General features: G+C 31.1%; 3 protein-coding genes and 1 non-coding gene across 4 annotated transcripts; 3 read left to right on the top strand and 1 right to left on the bottom strand.

Moving 5' to 3' along the window:
• The first annotated feature begins 240 nt into the window (after window positions 1-240).
• On the top strand, window positions 241-6,313 carry LOC145181202 (uncharacterized). Its single transcript, XM_090071087.1, has 5 exons — window positions 241-392; window positions 720-838; window positions 958-2,013; window positions 3,245-5,194; window positions 5,335-6,313. Exons 2-5 carry the CDS (start codon window positions 730-732, stop codon window positions 5,826-5,828), a joined length of 3,609 nt encoding a protein of 1,202 aa, XP_089927213.1. The 5' UTR covers window positions 241-392; window positions 720-729; the 3' UTR covers window positions 5,829-6,313.
• A 503-nt stretch (window positions 6,314-6,816) lies between these two features.
• Window positions 6,817-9,012, bottom strand: LOC145181205 (uncharacterized). Its single transcript, XM_080056240.2, has 3 exons — window positions 8,718-9,012; window positions 7,750-8,490; window positions 6,817-7,362 (listed from the first exon to the last, which is right to left on the bottom strand). The coding sequence occupies exons 1-3, from the start codon at window positions 8,862-8,864 to the stop codon at window positions 6,898-6,900; spliced, it is 1,353 nt and encodes a 450-aa protein (XP_079912366.2). The 5' UTR covers window positions 8,865-9,012; the 3' UTR covers window positions 6,817-6,897.
• A 3,737-nt stretch (window positions 9,013-12,749) lies between these two features.
• Window positions 12,750-12,872, top strand: LOC149879185 (small nucleolar RNA SNORA76). The gene has a single exon (XR_016447473.1). It is a non-coding gene; the product is annotated as a small nucleolar RNA SNORA76 (small nucleolar RNA).
• A 3,887-nt stretch (window positions 12,873-16,759) lies between these two features.
• On the top strand, window positions 16,760-19,310 carry LOC145181067 (mechanosensory protein 2-like). Its single transcript, XM_080056056.2, has 5 exons — window positions 16,760-16,983; window positions 17,225-17,296; window positions 17,704-17,801; window positions 17,909-18,403; window positions 18,730-19,310. The coding sequence occupies exons 2-5, from the start codon at window positions 17,239-17,241 to the stop codon at window positions 18,919-18,921; spliced, it is 843 nt and encodes a 280-aa protein (XP_079912182.2). The 5' UTR covers window positions 16,760-16,983; window positions 17,225-17,238; the 3' UTR covers window positions 18,922-19,310.
• The last annotated feature ends 2,468 nt before the right edge of the window (window positions 19,311-21,778 follow it).

Raw genomic sequence — 21,778 nt, 5'->3', positions numbered from 1 at the left:
TTTTTGCGCTCTTAAGCGGTTGGGATGAGTCAGTGGATTGAATAGCTGATCCCCCTTTGCTTCCCCCCTGCATATCTCGTAAAAATAATTTTGGTATCTAAACAATTAAGATCATTTAAAATGAAAGTTTTTAAAGCGTTTCTTGGTAACGCCTATGAAAAACTCACCAGTTGGAAGCTAACGCTCACGCTTGAGCAGTTCGCAAACAATTCAATTTCGATTCTGGTAGGCCAGCAGTTTAACGCCAAAAAAGTTATGCTCAAAGGTAGAAGAATTTAATGAAACAGTTTTTTAAGGAAAATTTATGAAATTTAGCGTCAAGTTCAATGTATGAGATTTCTTTATGTTATATACTGGCAATTATAGGGAGTTCGTTCCCGTTTTCATAAAAGGTACGGTGTGCTTCTTTAACGGTTGACGAGTTAAATAACGCAGCAGTTAAATGATTCAGAGAACTGCATCCTAAGTCAATTTGCGTCATTAAGTCTAATTGAGTTTAGTTATTGACATATTTATAAGAAATCTTATTTCAAAGAAGAACCAAGGTTTGCGGACATGATCATCTGTTATTATCTTAAAAAACGTTGTGCATCTTCTTTGGAGTTTTTCCAGCGATACCCTTTAGGTTGTAGAAAACAGCAGCTAATTTAAGTTATTTTAGAATTATTTTTTGAGTTGTAACCTTTAATCACAAGTTGTATTACTTTGGAATTTTACAGGTCGCATTAGATGACTCGAAACTTAGATTATTCATTCCGCGTGGTTCTTGTCATTGTTGTTTTGCATTCGCTTCACGGAATCGATCTTAATGAAGCAGGAAATCATTCAACTTCAGAAGGTAATAAACTCATGGGTATTGAAAGCCTTCATTTTTGTAATTCTCAATAATTGGTTATGTAAATTGTTTTTTATTAATGATGAAGATGTAAATATCTATTAATGTTTCTCTTCTTTCAGTGAAATCAAAAGAAAAGGTAAAGTCAGTTTCCAGTGATAAAGTTCACAATGGAGGGCGAAAAGGACCAATGAGCGGTAACCAAAGTGGCTTGCCAATGCCTTTCGCTATCCCGTTCCCTGTCATCCCGCATAAAGGTAAACCGCCGACAAGTAACCAAACCGGTGTGACGAAACTAGGAAGAAAAAATGACAAAAAAAAACACAAAAAGATTAAAAGCAAAAGAATGAAACAAAAAGTCAGAAACAAAAATAAAAGTAATTCAACTGAAGTAGAATCGCACAAAAAAGAAAGTTTAGTTGGAGCGATAAAGAAACGCGATACAGAAAATGCTGAATATGGTGAAAAGCAAAGTTTAACAGATGAAGAAGAAGCCATGAAGCGTTCATGGATTTCCACTTCGGACGGAAACGACATTCCAAATGCAGAAAGCGCTTACTTGATAAATGGTGACGAGGCAATAAAAAAAGCGTGGCTGGACATAGCAAATAACAATATTCCAGGTGAAAAAGGAGAAGAACTTACTGACGAACAAAAGGAGTTGATGCGCTCATGGCTTTCGATGGAAGAAGATTTAATAACGGACAAAGAAGGAGTGCATTTAACCGGTCAGGAGGAAAAGATGAAAGAAAAATGGCTTTCTGCAGAAGATACTATCTCAGATTATAAGGAAGCTCATTTAACGGACGAAGAAGAAAGAATGAAGCAAGAGTGGCTGGCTATGGATAGTGAAGGAGTTCCAGGAAGAGAGGGTGTGCATTTTTACTCAGACTTAAAATCTTTACTACAAGATACTGCCAATGCATTTTCCCTTAATTTGGAAGAAATAGCGGAACCGAACAATTTAATGGAAAAAGAAAGAAACAGCGATGACGTGATGACGCCTCACAACGAGAAAGTTAAACACATAAGTAAAAGAGAGACCAGAGAAGACGCAGAAGTTGATCTCATGTTAATAAACGCCGAGGAAATGATTGACAGACAGATGGTTCCTCGAGATATACCTTTTGAAGAGGAAGAAGCGGTTCATTTAATGGATACACGCGAAGCAAACAACGGTAGGTCTTTAGATTTTTAGGGAAAATTTAAAAAGGATTTATTTTTAAAAACATTTAGAAAGAAAAACATTCATTTTTCAGTACACTTTTTTATTTGCAGTTTTGACTTTGTTACTTCTATTTTTTATAAATTTGTTACATTACACATTTGCTTCATTCACGATTTTTTTTTATTTTTAGTATATGTTGTGGATGATTTGATGACAGCATAATTTTCTTTCAAATAAAAATGTAAATTATTATTAAGATAAATTAAAAAAAAAAAAAAAAAGGTTTTCTTTTTTTTACCTCCAAAAAAAGCATAAAGTTCTTTCCAATCAAAACTACGATGTTTTGAAAAAACTAAATTGTACTTTTTGCTTTTATTTGAAAGAAGTTTATGCTTCCTCTTTGTCCTTTCACTGGATGATTCCTCTTCGCGCTTCCTTTTGACGCTTTTGTTGATCCTTACTCTTTATGCACACACAGATGCTTTCATTAATTGTAGTGCTATATTTGTTTTTGAATTTTTTTTAAATAGCTTACATGAACATTCAGCTATTTAAAAGAATAAAAACCCTGTGTCAGCACAATAAGTACATTTAGTTAAATTAATTTAAGTTTATTTTGCACAGTGAGAATACTAAGAATATTTATGAGAATATTTATTAAAAAAAAAAAATCATCAATTCAGTTATCATCAAACGAAAAAAAAGGGAAAATCCAAAAAAGAACGGATGTGACTTGTACTGGTAAATACTTTCGAAGAATTACAAATTCATTATTCAATCAGTCTTTGCACGTGACTAATTTTTTTTTTTTATATAAGAAAGGATACCATGCTGTTTTTACTTGGAGTTAGAAAAACCTTTAAGTAAGCCAATTATTCGATTTAGTTTTTTTTTTTCTTTACATGTTCAGTCCACCAAAGTCCAGTAATATTTTCTTTGGTCCAACGAAAGATTTTTATCACTAAGCTAGACACCCCAATTTAATAAAAGGCAAATCAGTCTATAATAGGGTTTTTGTTTACAAACAGCTGCAATTCTGCAACCAATGTTGTGTTCATTGGCGATTGATGAAAAAATCTTTTCTATTTACGTTTGTCATATACAATAAATCGCAATGTATTGCACATAAAGGGATAACCGAATAATGGTAGAACTAAATCTTCGTTTACTTACCTATCAAGATATAGGTAAAAAAGATATCACTACCGTTATATTTAAAATTATACGGTGTATTTTTGTAGAATTACCAGATACAGTTGCGGAGGCAGAACTTAAATTAAAAAATGCAGAGCGTGCAGCAGATCAACTCACAGCGCTTGAAATAAAGGTAGGAATCGATCCTGAGCACTTAGTTAGTGACACTCATCAGCATATTGCTGAACTGCAAGAACAAAAAGCTAAACTGGATGCTGATATTCGCGAGCATATAGAAATGAGCAGCACTGCAGAAACAGTGAGCAAAAAGTCTGAAATATCGTTGACTGTAAAACGACAGTTAGAAGAGGACAGGAGTAAGATAGAAGAAATAAATACTGAGCTTAAACAGCTTAAAGATATTGAGTTAATGGCAACAGGGTTGGAAGTAGCTAAATATTTGGCAAAAGAAAGAGCAAAACACAACCTTGAGGTTGCTAAAGCAGCAGCAGCAGCAAAATCAGCATTGCCTCTTAAACCAGTTGCACAGAATCAAAATACTTTTATGCATGTTGATTCATTTTACAATCAAAGACCACAGTTTTACGCGCCAACTCCAGCGGTACAATTATCTCAACCTCAAAATCAGCTCTATCCACAACCTATTGGAGCAGTACCTTTTATTCCATCTAACATTCCTTCTAGTTATAACCTTCGACCATTCCAGGACAACCATCAGAAGGGTGAACAAAGGCATACGGAAAATAGACCTGTTACTTTACCTGTACAACCATCTCTAACAGAATACTTATCTAAATATATACAAGCGAAGAATGCTGAAGAATACCAGTTTCATGCCCCTGTTGTTAATTTAAATTTTCCTAATGCAGAACGGCTGCCAAAACCTTCATCTCTTCAATATTTTCCTCAACAACAGCTACAGCAACAGCACCAAATCGACTTTAAGCCTCAAGTTTCTTACCAAAGCTTTTTTAAACCAATAACACAACTCAACTCTTATCCGCAACTACTTCAGCAACCCAATACTCAAATTTATGGCTCCATTACAGGTAATCAGCTAGGATATCAAAAATACGCTCCAGCGGTAATTGCTCCAGAGATTCATGCGGCTGCGGAGTCTCGTGATACGTCCACCCGGCCAAACGAACTGGTTGGAAATGCGGATCACGTTGATACACAAAAAGAAAATAAGTCTCAAAACAATAACAATCATGATGATGACTGGGGTGCAATGTGGTTTCCTGGTACTACTTATTCTCCACCACCGACATGGCTTCAACATCAGGGTTTAAGCGGAGCAGATCAACATTTACCATACGATGTACCACTTCAACAAGCTCACTCTATTCCTAATAGATGGCCACAATCTCTTTCTCATCCCCCAATACCATTTGTTAGGCAAGAAGCTCGTCCGTTATACGCATCTGTTCAGAGACCTATTGAACCACATAACCGTGCCCAATCATTTTTTCCAGTTTCTGAATTTAACCAGTATCAAGCGCAGATCAAAACTCCAATCGTTAACGCAATTCAATCACCTCAATATAAACAACAGTTTGCACAGCAAACTGGAATTTCTGATCTAAGTAATGCAGCACTAACCGTTAACCAGCCATATCTTACATCAAATCCCAATATTGCGGCAGCAGGTTTTGTAAGTAATAAGCTAAATGATCTCCAAAGTACATTATTCCCCGAAAAATCACTCGGCGAATCAAGACCTGGTGCAAGCATTGTTAGTAGTTACGCACAGCAACAACCGCGAATCTCAAACGGCGAAGTTCTAAATCTATCACCTCCTGACGAAACAATGGTTATCACAGGTCCAACTACATCACCTCCGCCACCTCCACCACCACCACCGCCGCCGCCACCACCGCCGCCGCCAATGTTTGGAAACGTTCCACCTCAGTGGGGAGCAGTAAACATGGCAAGATATGCGGGCGACGGCCTCGATAGAATGCGAGATATTCCGGCTTCGAATGGCTCTGGAAATCTCGTAGCTATGAAAACGGCCGAACAAAACAGCCCATTGCGTAAGTTTCGGGTTTTTTTATCATTAGTTTGATTAAAGCTTTTTTAACGTGAGTTTTGTTTGCAGTTTGTTTGCTGCAAAAATTTCAATTCTTTTTTCCGTTCCATGTTTTTCATTTTTTGTTTGCTTTCACTCGTTTAGTAAAACGCGAGTATCAAAACTTAGCAAAAGCAAATCAAAAGTTGCAGGATACTATAAAAGCAAGTGAAGCTTTAACGCATATTGAATCTGCAATAGGTTTTGATCCGGGTTCTATAGCAAAAATGGTTGATTTTGTAAAAACTGCAGCAGTTAAAGACGTCGAACTCTCGAAAGACACCATTGAAAAAGATAACGAGGTTTTAAAGAAGATAAAACGCGAGACCAAGAAATCAGAAATCGCTAAAAAATCAGATATTGACGATGATACCGCTTTAAAGCATGCTCAAAATAAGCTAAAAACTGATGAGGCCATTCTTCTGGATGCGGAAGATCGTCTCGAAAAAATAAAGCGAATGGAAATGATTGTAACAGAAGTCGAAGTTGCCAAGTTTATTGCTATGCGTAACGCGCGTAACGAAGTAAACGGAGAAAACCTGCGCATTGAATCAATTAAAAGAGAACTGATTTCAAAACCAAATCTAGGAAGCACATAGAAAACAAAAAGAAATTAGTTTTTGGTTGGTTGCACCTGAAGAAAAGTACTCAAGATAACATGGGAAAAAACTTTATGTCACTTGCGTCATTAACCTGTATTGAAATGCTTCAATAGCTTCCCTGCATCGGATTATAAAATATCAGCTTATGTCCAAGTGTAAACAATCTCATTAAAACCTGCTTCAGGTTAAAAATTCTAACACCTAGCACTAGCGTTTTGAAATTTTAAATCTCAGAAGAAAAATCTTGTATTTTATTGTTACCTTATTGTTGCAGTGTTTTCTTACGTTTTATTTCAAATATTCTGTTATTTGTCGTTTCATCATTTAAAGCTGCATGATGTAAATTTGTAGATATTTCTTTTTTGCTTAAACAATTTGTGTTATAATGTTGATAATTAGTATGATGTGAAGAATTTTTTTGCAATATTTTACAACTGTACTATATTGATATTCAAGAGATTAAAATAGCTACCAATATAAAACGATGAGCCTCACGTTATCATTTGTTTAATTAACGCTTTATGAACGGAGAGTGAAAAAATTTCAAAACCTTACAATTTTAGCATCTTCACTAACAACTTGATAACTACAAACTTATCGATGTGTTTTTTATTTTAAATTTATTTAAGGAAATAAAATCGCGTTTTTTCTTTGTTTCTTTTTCCTTCTCAAATTTGCAGCTTGGATTTTGTAAAATACTATCACGAGTAACTCTTATTTTCGATGTTCATTTTATTTATGATTAGTTCTCTTCGTTTTTTTAAATAAAGTATTCTCCAAGCAAAATCTTTATTTTCTTTCTTTTTTACTGTCGGTTTTTAAATTGTTATTTAGTCGCAGTATTTTTTTAACATTTTTCATATTAAGATTTTTTTAACTAGACAAAGTGGATTTATGTACAATATATAGTTTCCACGTAGCAATGTTATCCTGTTATTGGGTGTTGTAGATATTATGAAAAATTGCTAAAATGAAAAGGCGTGTCTTTCTCGTTTTCATATGTTTATTGCAAGTTAAACACGCATGTCTGAATCGAAGTACAGGTTATTTACACAGGTCTAAATATTTACACTGGTCTAAATATTTTAAACTCAATAAAGCTACCTTCTAAACTTTTTATTAACTTTTTGATATCTTTTGTATTCATGCCACAAGTTTCGACTCCATTTACTTCTATTATCTGATCGTTTTCTTTGAAAATGCAGGCTTCCTCCCTATTACTTACCAACTCCGTCACTGATATGTTAGTATTTCCATACGGGGATATGCTCCCTCCCCCAAACTTTATTCCCAAAGATTTTATATCGGCAACCCAAATAGTGTGAAGAAATGTATTATTTCCCGAATCGTAATGAAGTGTTGTTTTTCCATTTGAAATACTGTCCTCTTCTTTGCTTTTTCTACGCCATATGTAATTCCTCATATTATTTGAAAGTAAAGGAACGTTTTTTCGACTTTTTCGATCTTCCTTAACTCCTATATCATACGTAGGAAATGAAGGCACGCTTTTTTTCTTGAGTTGTTTGTACTTCTAAGTATGAAAGTAAAAAATGTAATCATGCGTGAGAACATTTGCTTAGTGTTTCCTCTCGTAATGAACAAAAGTTATTTAAAAAAAAAACGTAATCTCATTAAACAATCAACAAATTAGTTATATCAAAATATTTTACTCGACCTTGCGGGTGTTTTAATGGCTTACATTCTCACTTCCCGGTTATTCGAACCTGGACTTTTTTGTTTGAATAATTGAGATCTACTGAATTACTTAAAAACCAAAATAGAATTAGGAGAACTACATAATTAGAAGTTTAGCTTAAGGATTGGTTTAAATTTGTATAAAGTCAAATTGTTATGGATTAATTTTGATATGAACAATTTATTTAGAAGATTATATTAAATCCTTCTTGGTTCCACTTACTTCTGAAACTTCTTCTCCAGGTACCGATCGCAAAGAAGATACAGATCCCGAAGATAAGCTTCCTTCGAAGTCTTGATTAGTGCTCTTTTCTGTCACAAAGCGATCATATATTTCGTCTGCTATAAATTTTCCTCTTTGATCGGAGAAGCAGTTCAAATTGCGATGATATAAGCGGTCGTAAGAAAAATTTTTGTGTGTACACAGTGTGTCTACGCCTTTGAGTTTCTTTTCTTCTTCTGTAAGAAAAGAGTTATAAATAGAATACATAGAAAAAGATTGGTACTTAGCGAATGAATTGACTGCGTTTGTTTTGTTGATTTCTTTACATGACACTCCTTTGAAAGTGGTGAAATGTCGATCGAGAAACGAAGTATCACCATCGTTTAGTACTGTTTGACAATACCGTGGATTTTTTAGAACAACTTTCTCACAACGTTGGTTAACACACGAAAAAGGAAACCTATACCACTGAAATGATTTATCGTTAGTTTTTAAAACTCGACGAACTGTCATTGTCATCTCATCAGAAGCCTTATGAAATAGAGCAATAACTTCGGAGTGAAGTAAATGATGAGTTGGTATTCCATCTATTTCTTTTATCCGGTCTCCTATAACTAAAGGGGGTTGAGCTGCTGCAGCAGGAGACTTTATGTCGATATTTAAAATGATAGGCCAGCTTGGATAAACATGCTGCTCGTTTAAAATAGTCAATCCCATGCTTATTCCGGGAATTTTTTTAACCTGTAAAGCAAATTCAAGAAAAAATGAAAACAACAACAAAAATATCTGAGATTACAACAACAACAACAACAACAACAACAACAGCAACAGCATCACCAACAACAACAATTACTAATGTTACGACTATTATATTAGTACTGCTGTATTCAGGTAACAACGCTTTTGTAACTGACAAACCAAACAAAAAAGGTCTCTAGAAAATATCTTTGTGGAACAAGCAGTCTCACCTTAACATATATATCGGTACCCACGTCAGTGAACGACCCGAAAGCATCATGTTGGATATTATCTTTTGTGTTATAATGAAGAGGAGCGCTATCAGTTGAACAGCACTCGTTTAAAGGAATTTCGTCACTAATTACCTTATCGCACATTTTAGGTTTTTTATCCCGACGTTGTAACACACAGCTTAAGTTATTCTCATATAATATCAAGAATGAAAAAAACGTTTTACAAAATTTCCTTTGTTAACATTTCATCTATAATTTATCATCTTAATCATTTCATTAACAAAAAGAGAATGTTTTACACAAAAAAGAATAAATAACCCAATATTGATTTTTCTTTCCTTTTCTTATTTCCACGTGCGCGTAATTTTTTTCAAAAGGAAAGAAAAAAAGCCATAATTCTCTGGATCCGCAGCTTTTGTTTCCAATTTTTGAATCGTTTATTGCAAACCGAACTCATTTGTGCGGTAACCACAAATTATCTGGTTCTTTGAAACCGTTTATAAAACTTCTTCGCAAAGTTCAATAAAAAATTTTCAACGTTTTTCAAAAAACTTAGTCTTTAGAAAATTCCCACATTCCTGCATCCTTACCCCTGCTCTCAAATTATTTCAAAGTTCCCCCAACAAAGATAGTCAATCTTTTACACGCTCTCAAAAAATAGATGTAAAAATTAATTCGATAGCCGTTGTAAAGTCAACATTTTTCCTCTTAACTCCGCAAATCTTAATGAAGATCACAATTCAAGTGAGCACATTTAGCTGTGATGAACACAATGGGCCATTTTTTAATACTCGCGTAAAAGACGTCATGAGAAAAGAAAGGAAAGAAAACTCTTGATATTTTACGTCATTTGAGATGGAAAGAAATACAAAGAGATCAGTAATTTCATTTTAGAAACGAGGTATTTTTCTAAATTGAAAATTATTGATGGAATATGTTCAGTCTATAAAGAATTCTAGTGTAACATAGAGTAGCTTTACGATTGAGAACTTTTCTGGGGATGGTTTCCATTGTCAAATTACGACAAAAAATAGCAACAATTTTCGGATTTGTTATAACCGTAGGTATATTTTAAACATACATTTTAAAATTTTAAAACTTTAAATATTTGATTAAAGCATTGTAATTATAAGTGGACATATGGAGTTTAAAATAAAATATCTTGTCTTTCATAATAAATTTAAATTAAAAAACGATGAAAACAAAATAAAAATTTTATGAAAACATAAGTTTAAACAATTTTTTTTCTTTTGTGTTTAAAAAAAGTTCTTTTAATTTTACACGAAAAAATAAGAATGAAAAATTTCATGGAAAAAAAAAAGAAAAAACTTTATGGAAGTTCATTTCAAATTTTCCTTTAAAGTTGCATAACAAGAATATATAACTGCTGATGTGACTACGCGTGCACGAGTGTGTAAGAACCTCTGGGGTAAATCGAAAAACGTCTCGTCAAAAATCTCTGCACAAAGCCTGCACCATCTTTTTTTTGTGCTTAATTTAGTTAGTTGTACCCCCTCCCTGCTCTCATTTTTTTGCACAGTTAAAGTGTTTTTGAAAAAGAGACTTAGTCTAAATGATTCCCAGTAGACGAAAATCCTAAAAGAGTCCTTTAAGTTTATTATTTAAAAAATTTGTAATGACCTTCGACCGTGTTAAATTTGATCAAAGCAGATTGCTAAAAAAATTATCCGGTTCCATTTTTTATTCATAATGTATAAACTGCCTTATAACTTGGCATAGTATATAATGTAATATAATATAATATAATATAATATAATATAATATAATATAATATAATATAATATAATATAATATAATATAATATAATATAATATAATATAATATAATATAATATAATATAATATAATATAATATATATATATTATATTATATTATATTATATTATAGTATATTATATATATATATATATATATATATATATATATATATATATATATATATATATATATATATATATATATATATATATATATATATATATATATATATATATATATATATATATATATATATATATATATATATATATATATATATATATATATCTGTGTGTGTGTGTTGACATTATATGTCTAGCTTTGTATATAGCATTATTACTTATTAAGAAAACTACTGATTGCATTGTTTATTTATGATCCGAACAAGTCCCGTAGATTTATAAAATGTTGCATATTTTCCGTTCTTTATTAAAGCCTTGACAATGTTCTATTCTAGCAATCATTCTGGACAACATTCCTTAACTTTTTGGTTTTTAGCTATAAACCGCTTCGTTTACATCTCCCCAAATGTTTTCAATTGGAGTGAGATCAAGCGACTGTCAAGGCTATACCATAACTTCAATTCTCTTCTCCACGAACCAATTTTTCACTTTGAAACTGGCATGTTTAGGGTCATTGTCCTGCATTTAAACTTATCTTAGCAACATTACTTCCTCCGCATAGGACAACATGGTGTTTTGTAATATTTCGAGTTAAATTTTTGATCCGTGATTCCACAAATCTTACAAAGAGATCCTACGCTACAGTAAGAAAAGCAAGTCCAAATATTCATTTTCGGACCTACTAAGTTTAACAGCTTTTATAGTAAATAGTAGTTTGTAGAAACAGTTAGATTACTCACCAATTGGCACTGAATACTGTAAGAAACACTACGTAACCGTCCAATCGACCCAAATAAAATAATTTTGCTTTCAGCAGATCACAAAATATTACGGCATTTGAAAGCAAGTTAATCTTCAGTTTTTTTGCAAAAAGAAGTTTTTACTACCACGTGGTTTTTTTTAAAACTTTTTTAGTTTCCTTCGGTTTCTGGCGACTAGTTTACTTTTTACTTGATCCCAGTGAACTTTTCGAGAAAATCACTTCACTTTAAATCTTCCTTAGTATGATGGGAAGTTACAAAAGGATCAGAAACAGCAGCACGTTCTTTTTTTTTCGGCCTCTTATTTCACCATTTTTACATTTACAAGCATTTCTGGTCATCAAGAAGAACCACATGATAACTCTTGAATAAATGGGTTTTTTGTTTTAATTTGATAATTATTTGTCCATATTCTGTTTACAAAAAAATTTGTTTACTTTGTCCATTTCATTACATTAACATTTAAACTACCTTTTAATTTTCAATAAAACCAAATTTAAAAAAAGGCTATAATAGATAAATAGATAACAAACTGCAGATACGTTATTTTAACGAACTAACCTAAATATTTTCAAATGTAAAATTTATTATTTTCCCACAGTAACTTGAACAGTGGTACTAATTTTCTTTTTACTTACGTTTCATTATTCAGTCTTTGCAGCGCTATTACACCTAAAATTGTTACTTTCTATTTAAGCTTAAATAAAATCATTATCAATATTAACTTTACTAACTAAACTACTATTTTATGTACACAGCTGTGTACACACGTACCTGAATAAGCTTAACCCTCCAATTGTTCAGTGTTTTGCCTCTATAAAAAATAACATAAAACAGCAAATTTAAGAAGTTCTTTTGTTTTAGCACAAGAGGTTGCTTTAAAATACGGATTAAAAAAAGTAATAGAATTTAAAAAACTCAAATTTTACCGTGCCATACACGGTCATAAATAGAACACCGTAAATGAGGATCGGACAACTTTGCTGAACATGCGGAGAAATCATTCATGCAAAGTTTAAACCGACGTGGGTGTAGTTTAGGAGGAGCGTCCAGATCGTAAAGAATGCTATCAGCAGTTATTGAGTTTGGAGCGAAGGTATTTTTATATTTAAAGCTTGTAAAATTATCAATTTTTACAGGGTGACCAGTCTAAGTATGGACATTTTTAAAAAGTTGTTTAGTTAACTCTAATAGAGTTTTTATCTGCAATTTTGTGTTTAAATAAAACTTCATACTCTTGTTTAATAATTTTTCAGATCTAATTTATAAAAAGCAGTTCACTATGGGAAGAATAAATTCGAAAGTTTTGAGCTGAGCTGAGCTCGAGCTGCAGCTGCAGCTGCAGCTGCAGCTGCAGCTGCAGCTCGAGCTCGAGCTCGAGCTGCAGCTGCAGCTGCAGCTGCAGCTGCAGCTCGAGCTCGAGCTCGAGCTGCAGCTCGAGCTCGAGCTGCAGCTGCAGCTCGAGCTGCAGCTCGAGCTCGAGCTGCAGCTCGAGCTCGAGCTCGAGCTGCAGCTCGAGCTCGAGCTGAGCTTGAGCTGAGCTGAGCTGAGCTGAGCTGAGCTGAGCTGAGCTGAGCTGAGCTGAGCTGAGCTGAGCTGAGCTGAGCTGAGCTGAGCTGAGCTGAGCTGAGCTGAGCTGAGCTGAGCTGAGCTGAGCTGAGCTGAGCTGAGCTGAGCTGAGCTGAGCTGAGCTGAGCTGAGCTCTTGTTTTCCAACTGGAAAAAAGCCTAGTGAGATTTTTAAGATTTTGAAGCCTCGTGTTTGCCGATCTGGTGTCTATAAAGTCTTATAACGTCTTAGAGAAACTAGATCTGCTCTTCCCAAATGTAAGAGCCTACCCGAATTGAAAAACCAGAACATCCTGCAAATCAGGAACACTAGAGAAAAAATCAGGAGAAATCTGAAGAGAAGTACAAGAAAATTGGCTTCACCAGCAAATCGCGAGGTTAGAATTATTTTGTTCTATCTCCCATTTTAAAAGTTGGGAGAAAATGATTTAATAACTTTAGTTAGTAATAATAACTTTTAAAATACGCATTATTTTATAAATTTTTTTCTAAATAATTTGCTTGAACATAAATTATTTAAAGTATAAGCTATTATTTCTTTAAAAATTAAAGCTAAAGATTTAAACAATTTTTACTTTTAGAAAAAATCAAAAACTTTCTCCCAACGTTTAAACTTGGAGATAGAACAAAATAATTCTAACCTCGCGAAATGTCAGCTATGTATGGTACGATGCAAATCATATTACAAGTTGATCAAAAAATTTACAGTATTCAAAAAGCGCAAACTCAACGCTGTCACAAACCACCAAAGCAAAACGATTGAGTAGAGCGAAGCTTCTTTTGAACAAAAACTTAAGAATGGCACGCAGCCTCTAGTCCTATAGATAGATTAGAATTAATTTACAGTGCAAGCAATACACAACAATCAGAACGACCGGATTAACGCACAGCGAAATGAAGAACACTTAGTGATATGAATAACTTATCAGCGCTAAAAACCAGCTTTTGTAATGGTTTGGGCAGGTGTAACCTCAACAGATGAAAAAACACTCCTTTATCTTTATTGAAGAGTGACTAAAAACAAACCAACATGTTGACTTGAACTTCTTGATGGAGCAATTGATGTCTTGGATCGATAGGACGTTTATAGAGGCTGGCTTCACTCTCCAACAACAATTAGCCGCATCTCATACCGCAAACATTGTTCAGGATTGGTGCAAAGGTAATATGCCAGAATTCTGAGGAAAACATTTGTGGCCTCCCTCTTCACCAGGTTTAAATCCAATGGATTTTGCCATTTGAAGTGTTTTGGAAAGCAACCCATGTTTATCCTCTCATGTTCATCGTGATTACTTATTTTTGCGAAGTTCTTAAATAAAAGTTTGTCAACAATTGGTCTGATAACTCTGCATAAAAAAAGCTTTTTTTCAAGGGACCCAATTTAAACCTGGTTTTTACTCTGGTATAAATATGATTATTACCAAACATTTCACATTCAAATAAAAAAGTAGTTTCAAAATTTATTATGGATTTTAAAAGTTATTTTAAAATATTGTTTAAAATTTATAATAATTTTTTTTTAACTTTAAACTTTTTAAACTGGTATTTTTATATTTAAAGTTTTTAAAAATATCAATTTTTACAGGGTGATCTGACCAAGTGTACACAATTTTTTTAAGTTTAAACATATTTTAAATCAAAAAACATATTAATATTAATAATCTGCTATAAACTGCTTTAACATAAAAAAATATTAAAATTATACAGTAATGTTATTATTTATACCGTTTTTAGCACTTAAAATATCAAGGTGCCGTACCAGACTACAGGTACTCCTCCCCACCCTTTCTCATCCATACAGTGTTATTTAGACCCCATACTATAAAACAATAAAGTCATAAGTTTGACTGATTTAATGTAAAAAGGCACACAGATCTTAAATTTTATAAGTTCATAGAGATCATACATTTATCAAATAACTTAAGGTAAAATGTTTTTTAAAAACTCTCCTTTTTCCCTTCGAAGCACGCCTAGGCCGAACCGTTTAGAGGGCTGTAGGTACGACCCCGGTTATGACCGCCTTTAGCCTCCTCTATTTGATCTTACCCATGATGAGAATTTTAGTGAGCTATAATTTAAATTCCTAATTCCTCCACAATGTAGAATAATATATCTACTAACTTTTATAACTTTGTGTTTGAAAATTTATAGTTTCAGAAAGTCACCTGACATTCCGAATAAACTTCTGCTGCCATAGTAAAAAAATCTGTTGTTTTGATAAAAAAAAAGTTTTTCTTTGGGTTACAAAGACTGATCGCAAAATATAACTGGATAGTGTGTTCTATTTTTTTTTTCAAAAGAAATTGAAAACAAAATTGACCTCTCAAGATGGCGGCAATCTTAGCGGTGACCGATGTACATTTATGCGACTTTACAGAAATGCAAAAGAAAATAATTAAACAGAGTTATCTATGAAAGAAAAACTAAACTATGAAATAAATTTTTGAAAAAATTGAAAGAAAATTAGACAATTAAAGAAATTTTTTATTTAAATATTAAAGTTCAAAATATTCGATAAACATTTTAAGTGCAATTTACGATTAAAAGTAACATTAAATGTAATTTATGCACCTTTTAGTTCTTAGTTACCCAATGCAGGGTGCTAGAAGGTTAAAAATATAACTGCATGGTAAGAGGCAATTGTGTTCATCTAAAATTTTGATAAATTTTCTATTTTCTATTTTTGAAGCAAGATACTAAATATGTACATGCTTCATGAACTATTAGCTGAGTGCTGTGAGTACACACAACTCAAGGTGGGGGGGTGGGGGGGGGGGTGTTCCTTCTAGGATTATTTTAATACATGAAGGTAATTAATGGATAAATTATTTAATAAGAATATTAAATACAAAATCTCTTTAAACAATATAATATTTTATTTATATATTATTCTTTGTAATATTCCAGCTCTTAATAAATGAGTCAATTTTCCTGATTTATTATTCAAACAACATTATGTATGTTATCAAAAAATGCATGATAAATATAAATTTATAACTTTAAACATCAATAATTATAATAAGTATATAGTAAAAACACCCTACAGTAAAATTTCTAACGTATTGTTTAATAAATTTTGGAATATAGAAATATTTAAATCATCAATTAAAATTTTTTACTTATATTATATACTATATTGTTATACTTACTGTTATATATTATGGCCCCAGTTATACAGAAATTAAATATCACGTTGTCAAGTTGCCAAAATATTTAATCTTAAAAAGAAACTCAGCAGCCCAACATGCAGTTGTGCAGCCTTCTAGCGCACAGGTTTGGGTAGTTAAAAACTAGAAGGTACATAAATTATATAACAAATGCTAATTATTTGAGTTTAGAGATTTTTGCACAAGCAATTAATAAATTACTATATTAGCAGCTGCCAAAAATTGCAAGTTGGTTAGCAATCAAAAATTTTAAACCTAATAAGTTGTTATTATTAGTAATAACTATGTTTCTTCGGTCTAAAATGACAATCGCTAACCAACTTTACAACATTGTCAAGCTGGTTAGTAATTGTCAACTTATACAAGTACTTTTTCTTCAAAACTAATAGACATACTAAATTTAAACAAGCTAGAATTAAAATTTATACTTAGTTTAAATGAAAATTTGGGAAAGATTTTTTTAAAACTTCATTACTAGTTTCTTGAATTTTCATTTAACCGTTCGTTAATTCCGCCGCCATCTTGAGAGCGAAACACGGCAAATTTTTTGAAGCCAAAAGTGGCTTCAAAAAATTTGCCGTATTTCGCTATCTTAATATGTTTTTTCGCTATCCAGTTATATTTTGAAATCAATTGTTACCATTGCGTAATGGTGAAATTCCAATTCGTGTAGTTGGCACTTGAGAACAGAATGGATTTCTCATTATTTGATCATAAATAAGTTAGGTTTAGTGCTATGTGAGTGAAAATTGCATATTGGTGGTTAACAGGCAATATATGATCCCACTTTGACAATATTTTAGATTAGACCAAAAAAACGCGATTTTACCCATTTATAGCGATCTGTGGCTTATGAGGTTTTGGGAGGTAAATGAAGAAACTAATTTTACATACTTCTGCATGCTTAACTCATTAAATTTTTTTTTGCTATTCACGAGGTATTGACTGTTAAACATTAGTACAAATAGTACAGCCAATAGAGTAATTAAGAAAGGAAACAATTTTAAAGGAAACAATTTTTAAAAATTAAAGAAGTTAAAATCATATAAGTAAATATAATTAAAAAAAAAAAGATTGTTGGTGTAACAATATTTTTACTTGTCTTTAGTTTCAGAATAAACAATGGCATCTTCATCCAATAAGCAAGAATATTCTAATATGAATATATCTTCTGAGTCTGGTAAGTTTCAATTATCTGGGAGAGGTAAATTGACAAAATATCATATAAAAATAACCTTTACACCTATATAGATCTAAATATTCATGACCTATAATAACTAATGTTCAAGAAATTGAGAAAATGTAAAAACATAGATTAGGTAACAAAGATTTCAGAGCACAGTTTTAGGCTGTAGTTCTGATATACTGATCTAGTAAATGTTTTTATACATGTAAGGATGCTAGTTAATGAAAAAGTGCAACATTGTAAAAAGAAAATAATACAAGAAGAGAAGCTCAAGTATTTCACTCATCTCTTGAGAGATTATTTGTAAGATGCAACAATGTTGTTTAAGTATTACACTTATCTCTTGAGAGATTATTTGTAAGATGCAACAATGTTGTTTATAAAAAGCAGTCTTTCTCTAGAAACATCAGACTTTGGAGTGTGTGCTTGGTTGTTAACAATATTATCTTTCCTTATTGTTTTAATCACTTTACCATTTTCGCTTCTTTTCTGTCTCAAGGTATGCATTTGATTGGAGCAATATTTTTTATGATTTGAGAACTTTTTGTATATGTCAAAAGTTCCTAATCTTTTAAATGTTGTAAAAATAGTTATTGTTAAATTCAGATAGTGCAAGAGTATGAAAGAGCTGTTATTTTTCGAGTTGGTCGTTTACTTAAAGGTGGGGCTAAAGGCCCAGGAATTTTCTTTATTCTCCCATGCATTGATAGCTACACTAAGATTGACCTGCGAGTCATTTCTTTTGATGTGCCTCCGCAGGAAATCTTGACAAGGGACAGTGTAACCGTAGCTGTAGATGCTGTAATCTACTTTCGTGTTTCCAATCCAATCGCATCTGTTTGTAATGTTGAGGATGCTAGTCGCTCAACAAAGTTGCTTGCTCAAACCACACTTCGCAACGAGCTGGGCACAAAAAATCTAAGTGAAGTGCTGATGGAGAGGGAGACCATTAGTAAGAACTTACAACATACTCTTGATCATGCAACTGACCCATGGGGTGTGAAAGTAGAACGAGTAGAGATTAAAGATGTTCGTCTGCCACAGATGTTGCAGAGAGCAATGGCTGCAGAGGCAGAAGCGTCTAGGGAAGCACGTGCCAAAGTAAGAATTCATTGTGTTCTTACTTTATCTTCTTGTTGTAAAAAGATTGTTGTAAAAATCTTTTTGTTAAGATGTTCTTTTTACGAAAAGGAAAAAAAAATCTCTATGTGATAGTTTTTGTAAAAAGTTTACTACTACTCAAGTAATATCTTCAAAAATATTAAAACATTTTTAGTTCATGATTTGAAATGCAAAAGGTGCTTTACTTCTTTATTATATTATTCTGGTTTCTCATTTAAGGATGTTATAAATTTTTTTACAAAAAATTGTTAAATGTGAAGAGATGTTTTGATGTAAATGATGTGGGATTGTATGAATTATTTTAGGTTATTGCTGCTGAAGGTGAGATGAATGCGGCTCGTGCTTTGAAAGAAGCATCCGATGTAATAAGCGAGTCACCAAGCGCACTTCAGTTACGTTATTTACAGACACTTCAAACAATATCTGCAGAGAAAAACTCTACAATTATTTTTCCTCTGCCCATCGATTTTTTAGGTGCTTTCACCAAAAATCATTAAATTGGCAGCTTCTATTTAATATTTGGATTTTAATGTTCTTTTTAAAGACATTTTGTTATAATGTTATCTTTTATATTTTGTCTTTGTACTGTAGTTTTTGTTTTCTTTTTTCTCTTTTTATTTTGTTTATTAGTGATATTATTTGTGCTGGAATTATAAAAGATTTCTTTTCTTTTCTTAATATAATAATTATTTAATTTTATTCTTTTTATTCAGATTTAAATTAATTTTTACTTAAGCATTATATTGGTGTTGTTCTTACAGTGGACAAACAGGCAAGCACATATTTTACCACAATCTTGTAAAAGTATTACTGGTCTTTTGAAAAGTGATTTTTGACAAATTTATTTGTAAAATGGTTGATATATAATATACTGTAAAAGTGGGTACACGTTCTATTTATTTTGTTATAAATGATCGAAGCACAAAGTGATGTCAGTTTTAGATTATAACTTTTCTCATCAGTTAAAAAAATTCTAAGACTTAAGTTGTGATTTAAAACAAAGGATCATTTATACAATATTTTTATTTTTTTTATTTTTTTTGATAAAATAAAGTTGGAAAATTTTTTGCAAAAACCGAATTTCTCCTAACAAATTTACGAAGATAACACCGTATAGGTTCGTTAAATTATGTATGAGTTTCTAGATGAGGAAGATGTCGGAAGAAAAAACCTCTTTTTTTTTAATGAAGGTTTTTTTTTAAGAAAAAGTAATTTTTTGTCTTTTTTACAGTAAAAATAAATATAGTTATAAACAATAGAAGTCAGCCCTTCTCAAATGTTGTAATAAAATGGCTCTCTTTTTAAAAAATCTGATGTTGGTGCCTCTCCATCCACACTTTGGGCAAAGTGGGGTGAACTTTAATAATATATAGCAAAGAAACTATAAATGTCCATTTTCTAGGTTTTTTGTTTTTATAACTAATGTTTCTTAATTTATCTTTAAATATTTTCTTAAATAGTTTTTTTACATTTACTCTAAATATCCTGTGTATAAATTGAAGTTGAAATAATTGTTTCATGCTTAAATTTTTGTGGAAGAAAAATACTCAGTTTATGTGACATGCAAAAACACTTGATTTGATTGATTAATGTCAGTATTTGCTACGTAATTTACTTTGGTCTGAACTTTTCATTTGAATCATCACCTAATGATAGATTTTGCCTTTAGTCTTTGGTCAAAAGTGCAGGGGAACTTTCTCGTTTTAGATCCGGAAAAAAAGTTAAAATCTTTTAACTACGCTCAGTAATGAAATATGGAGCACCATTTAAAGAAAAATTTTCTCTATAAAATTGCTTCGGTACTGTAAAAGTTTGTGTCGACGTTAACAACTGTTGGCATTTTCTAACACTGAACAATTTGTATATGCTGGTGAAAAATTTGCAATAACGAATTCTTCTATATTTTATGATATCATAAATTGATTTTGAAAAAAAAAATATTAAGCATATTAATAATATAAAATATCTTGTTTATTATAAAATTTTTCTGTATTTATGCTATTATTATTATGTTAGTACCATAAATTCGAATGACTTTACACAGTGAGGAGATTTTCGCAGAAACGTTATATGGTGTTTTCATAGAAATTTTTTTGAATTTTTTTCCATCATTGGTTTATGAGTCGTTAATATTTAGTAGAAAATTAGAGATCATTAGCAAACGATTTCGAAAGTCTTTAAAAGGGAAATGTTTACATGTTGTAAAATTTCTTTATGATTCTCATGCTGAAAACATATTTTTCTAACTACGTAATAGCCAAATGTTATTGACTAATAACATTTGGCTATTGCATAGTTAGAAGGCTTTTCAAATTAATTTATATGGAAAGTTTAGTGTGCTTCTGTTTATTTTCAAAAAATCTTGTGTTTATATCTTACTAATTTTAGATATAAAACAACAGTGTTAAGTCACCCCATACCATGGAATGACTTAACAGAGTTTTAAAACGGTAAAAAACAAGCTAATTAAAATCACTACTTTTTTTTTTTAAGTTGATTATTCCCATGATACTATCAGGTATATGTGTGCCAATTAAGAACGTATTTCAAGCACTTACTTATTAAATGTTTCTTCAATTATTATTATTATTATTATTATTATTATTATTATTATTATCATTATTATTATTATTATTATTATTATTATTATTATTATTATCATTATTATTATTATTATTATTATTATTATTATTATTATTATTATTATTATTATTATTATTATTATTATTATTATTATTATTATCATTATTATTATTATTATTATTATTATTATTATTATTATTATTATTATTATTATTATTATTATCATTATTATTATTATTATTATTATTATTATTATTATTATTATTATTATTATTATTATTATTATTACTATTATTATTATTATTATTATTATTATTATTATTATTATTATTATTACTATTATTATATTTTTTTATGTCTTTTATTAAATTATCAATAAATATTTAATGATGCTAAAATAAATAGTATTACAAACTATCATTATTTAGGCTGGTAATGCTGTAAATATATATATATATATATATATATACATATATATATATATATATATATATATATATATATATATATATATATATATATATATATATATATATATATATATATATATATATGTTAGTGTTGTTATCGACTTCGAGTAAATCAACTAAAAGTCGACTAGTCAAGCTTTAGTCGAACTATTCGAAAAGTCGAGTAGTCGATTTTATCGACTATGGATCTCCTTCTAATCGATTAAAAGTCGATTTAGTCGGGTTATCATCTTAATATCCTTATTTCAATTTTTTTACTTGATTTAATTTTATCAATCTTTAATATTGTTATGATACTGAC

The sequence above is a fragment of the Hydra viridissima genome, unplaced genomic scaffold (genome assembly GCF_058129835.1).
Source record: "Hydra viridissima isolate aposymbiotic clone 2 unplaced genomic scaffold, HvirCarnegie_v1 scaffold_14, whole genome shotgun sequence".
NCBI classification, from domain to species: domain Eukaryota; kingdom Metazoa; phylum Cnidaria; class Hydrozoa; order Anthoathecata; family Hydridae; genus Hydra; species Hydra viridissima.
Note: the sequence above shows the minus strand (reverse complement) of the source record. Positions and strands in the feature narration are given on the sequence as shown.

What these genes read in the sequence shown, in the direction of transcription:
- LOC145181202 (XM_090071087.1), top strand. Translation starts at nt 730, where the DNA reads ATGACTCGAAACTTAGATTATTCATTCCGCGTGGTTCTTGTCATTGTT. An exon ending in AAATCATTCAACTTCAGAAG is followed by an intron (nt 839 to 957) that starts GTAATAAACTCA and finishes CTCTTCTTTCAG; the next exon opens with TGAAATCAAAAGAAAAGGTA. An exon ending in TACACGCGAAGCAAACAACG is followed by an intron (nt 2,014 to 3,244) that starts GTAGGTCTTTAG and finishes GTATTTTTGTAG; the next exon opens with AATTACCAGATACAGTTGCG.
- LOC145181067 (XM_080056056.2), top strand. Translation starts at nt 17,239, where the DNA reads ATGGCATCTTCATCCAATAAGCAAGAATATTCTAATATGAATATATCT. An exon ending in GAATATATCTTCTGAGTCTG is followed by an intron (nt 17,297 to 17,703) that starts GTAAGTTTCAAT and finishes GTCTTTCTCTAG; the next exon opens with AAACATCAGACTTTGGAGTG. An exon ending in CGCTTCTTTTCTGTCTCAAG is followed by an intron (nt 17,802 to 17,908) that starts GTATGCATTTGA and finishes TGTTAAATTCAG; the next exon opens with ATAGTGCAAGAGTATGAAAG.
- LOC145181205 (XM_080056240.2), bottom strand. Translation starts at nt 8,864, where the DNA reads ATGTGCGATAAGGTAATTAGTGACGAAATTCCTTTAAACGAGTGCTGT. An exon ending in GTACCGATATATATGTTAAG is followed by an intron (nt 8,491 to 8,717) that starts GTGAGACTGCTT and finishes TTTGCTTTACAG; the next exon opens with GTTAAAAAAATTCCCGGAAT. An exon ending in CTGGAGAAGAAGTTTCAGAA is followed by an intron (nt 7,363 to 7,749) that starts GTAAGTGGAACC and finishes TTTCATACTTAG; the next exon opens with AAGTACAAACAACTCAAGAA.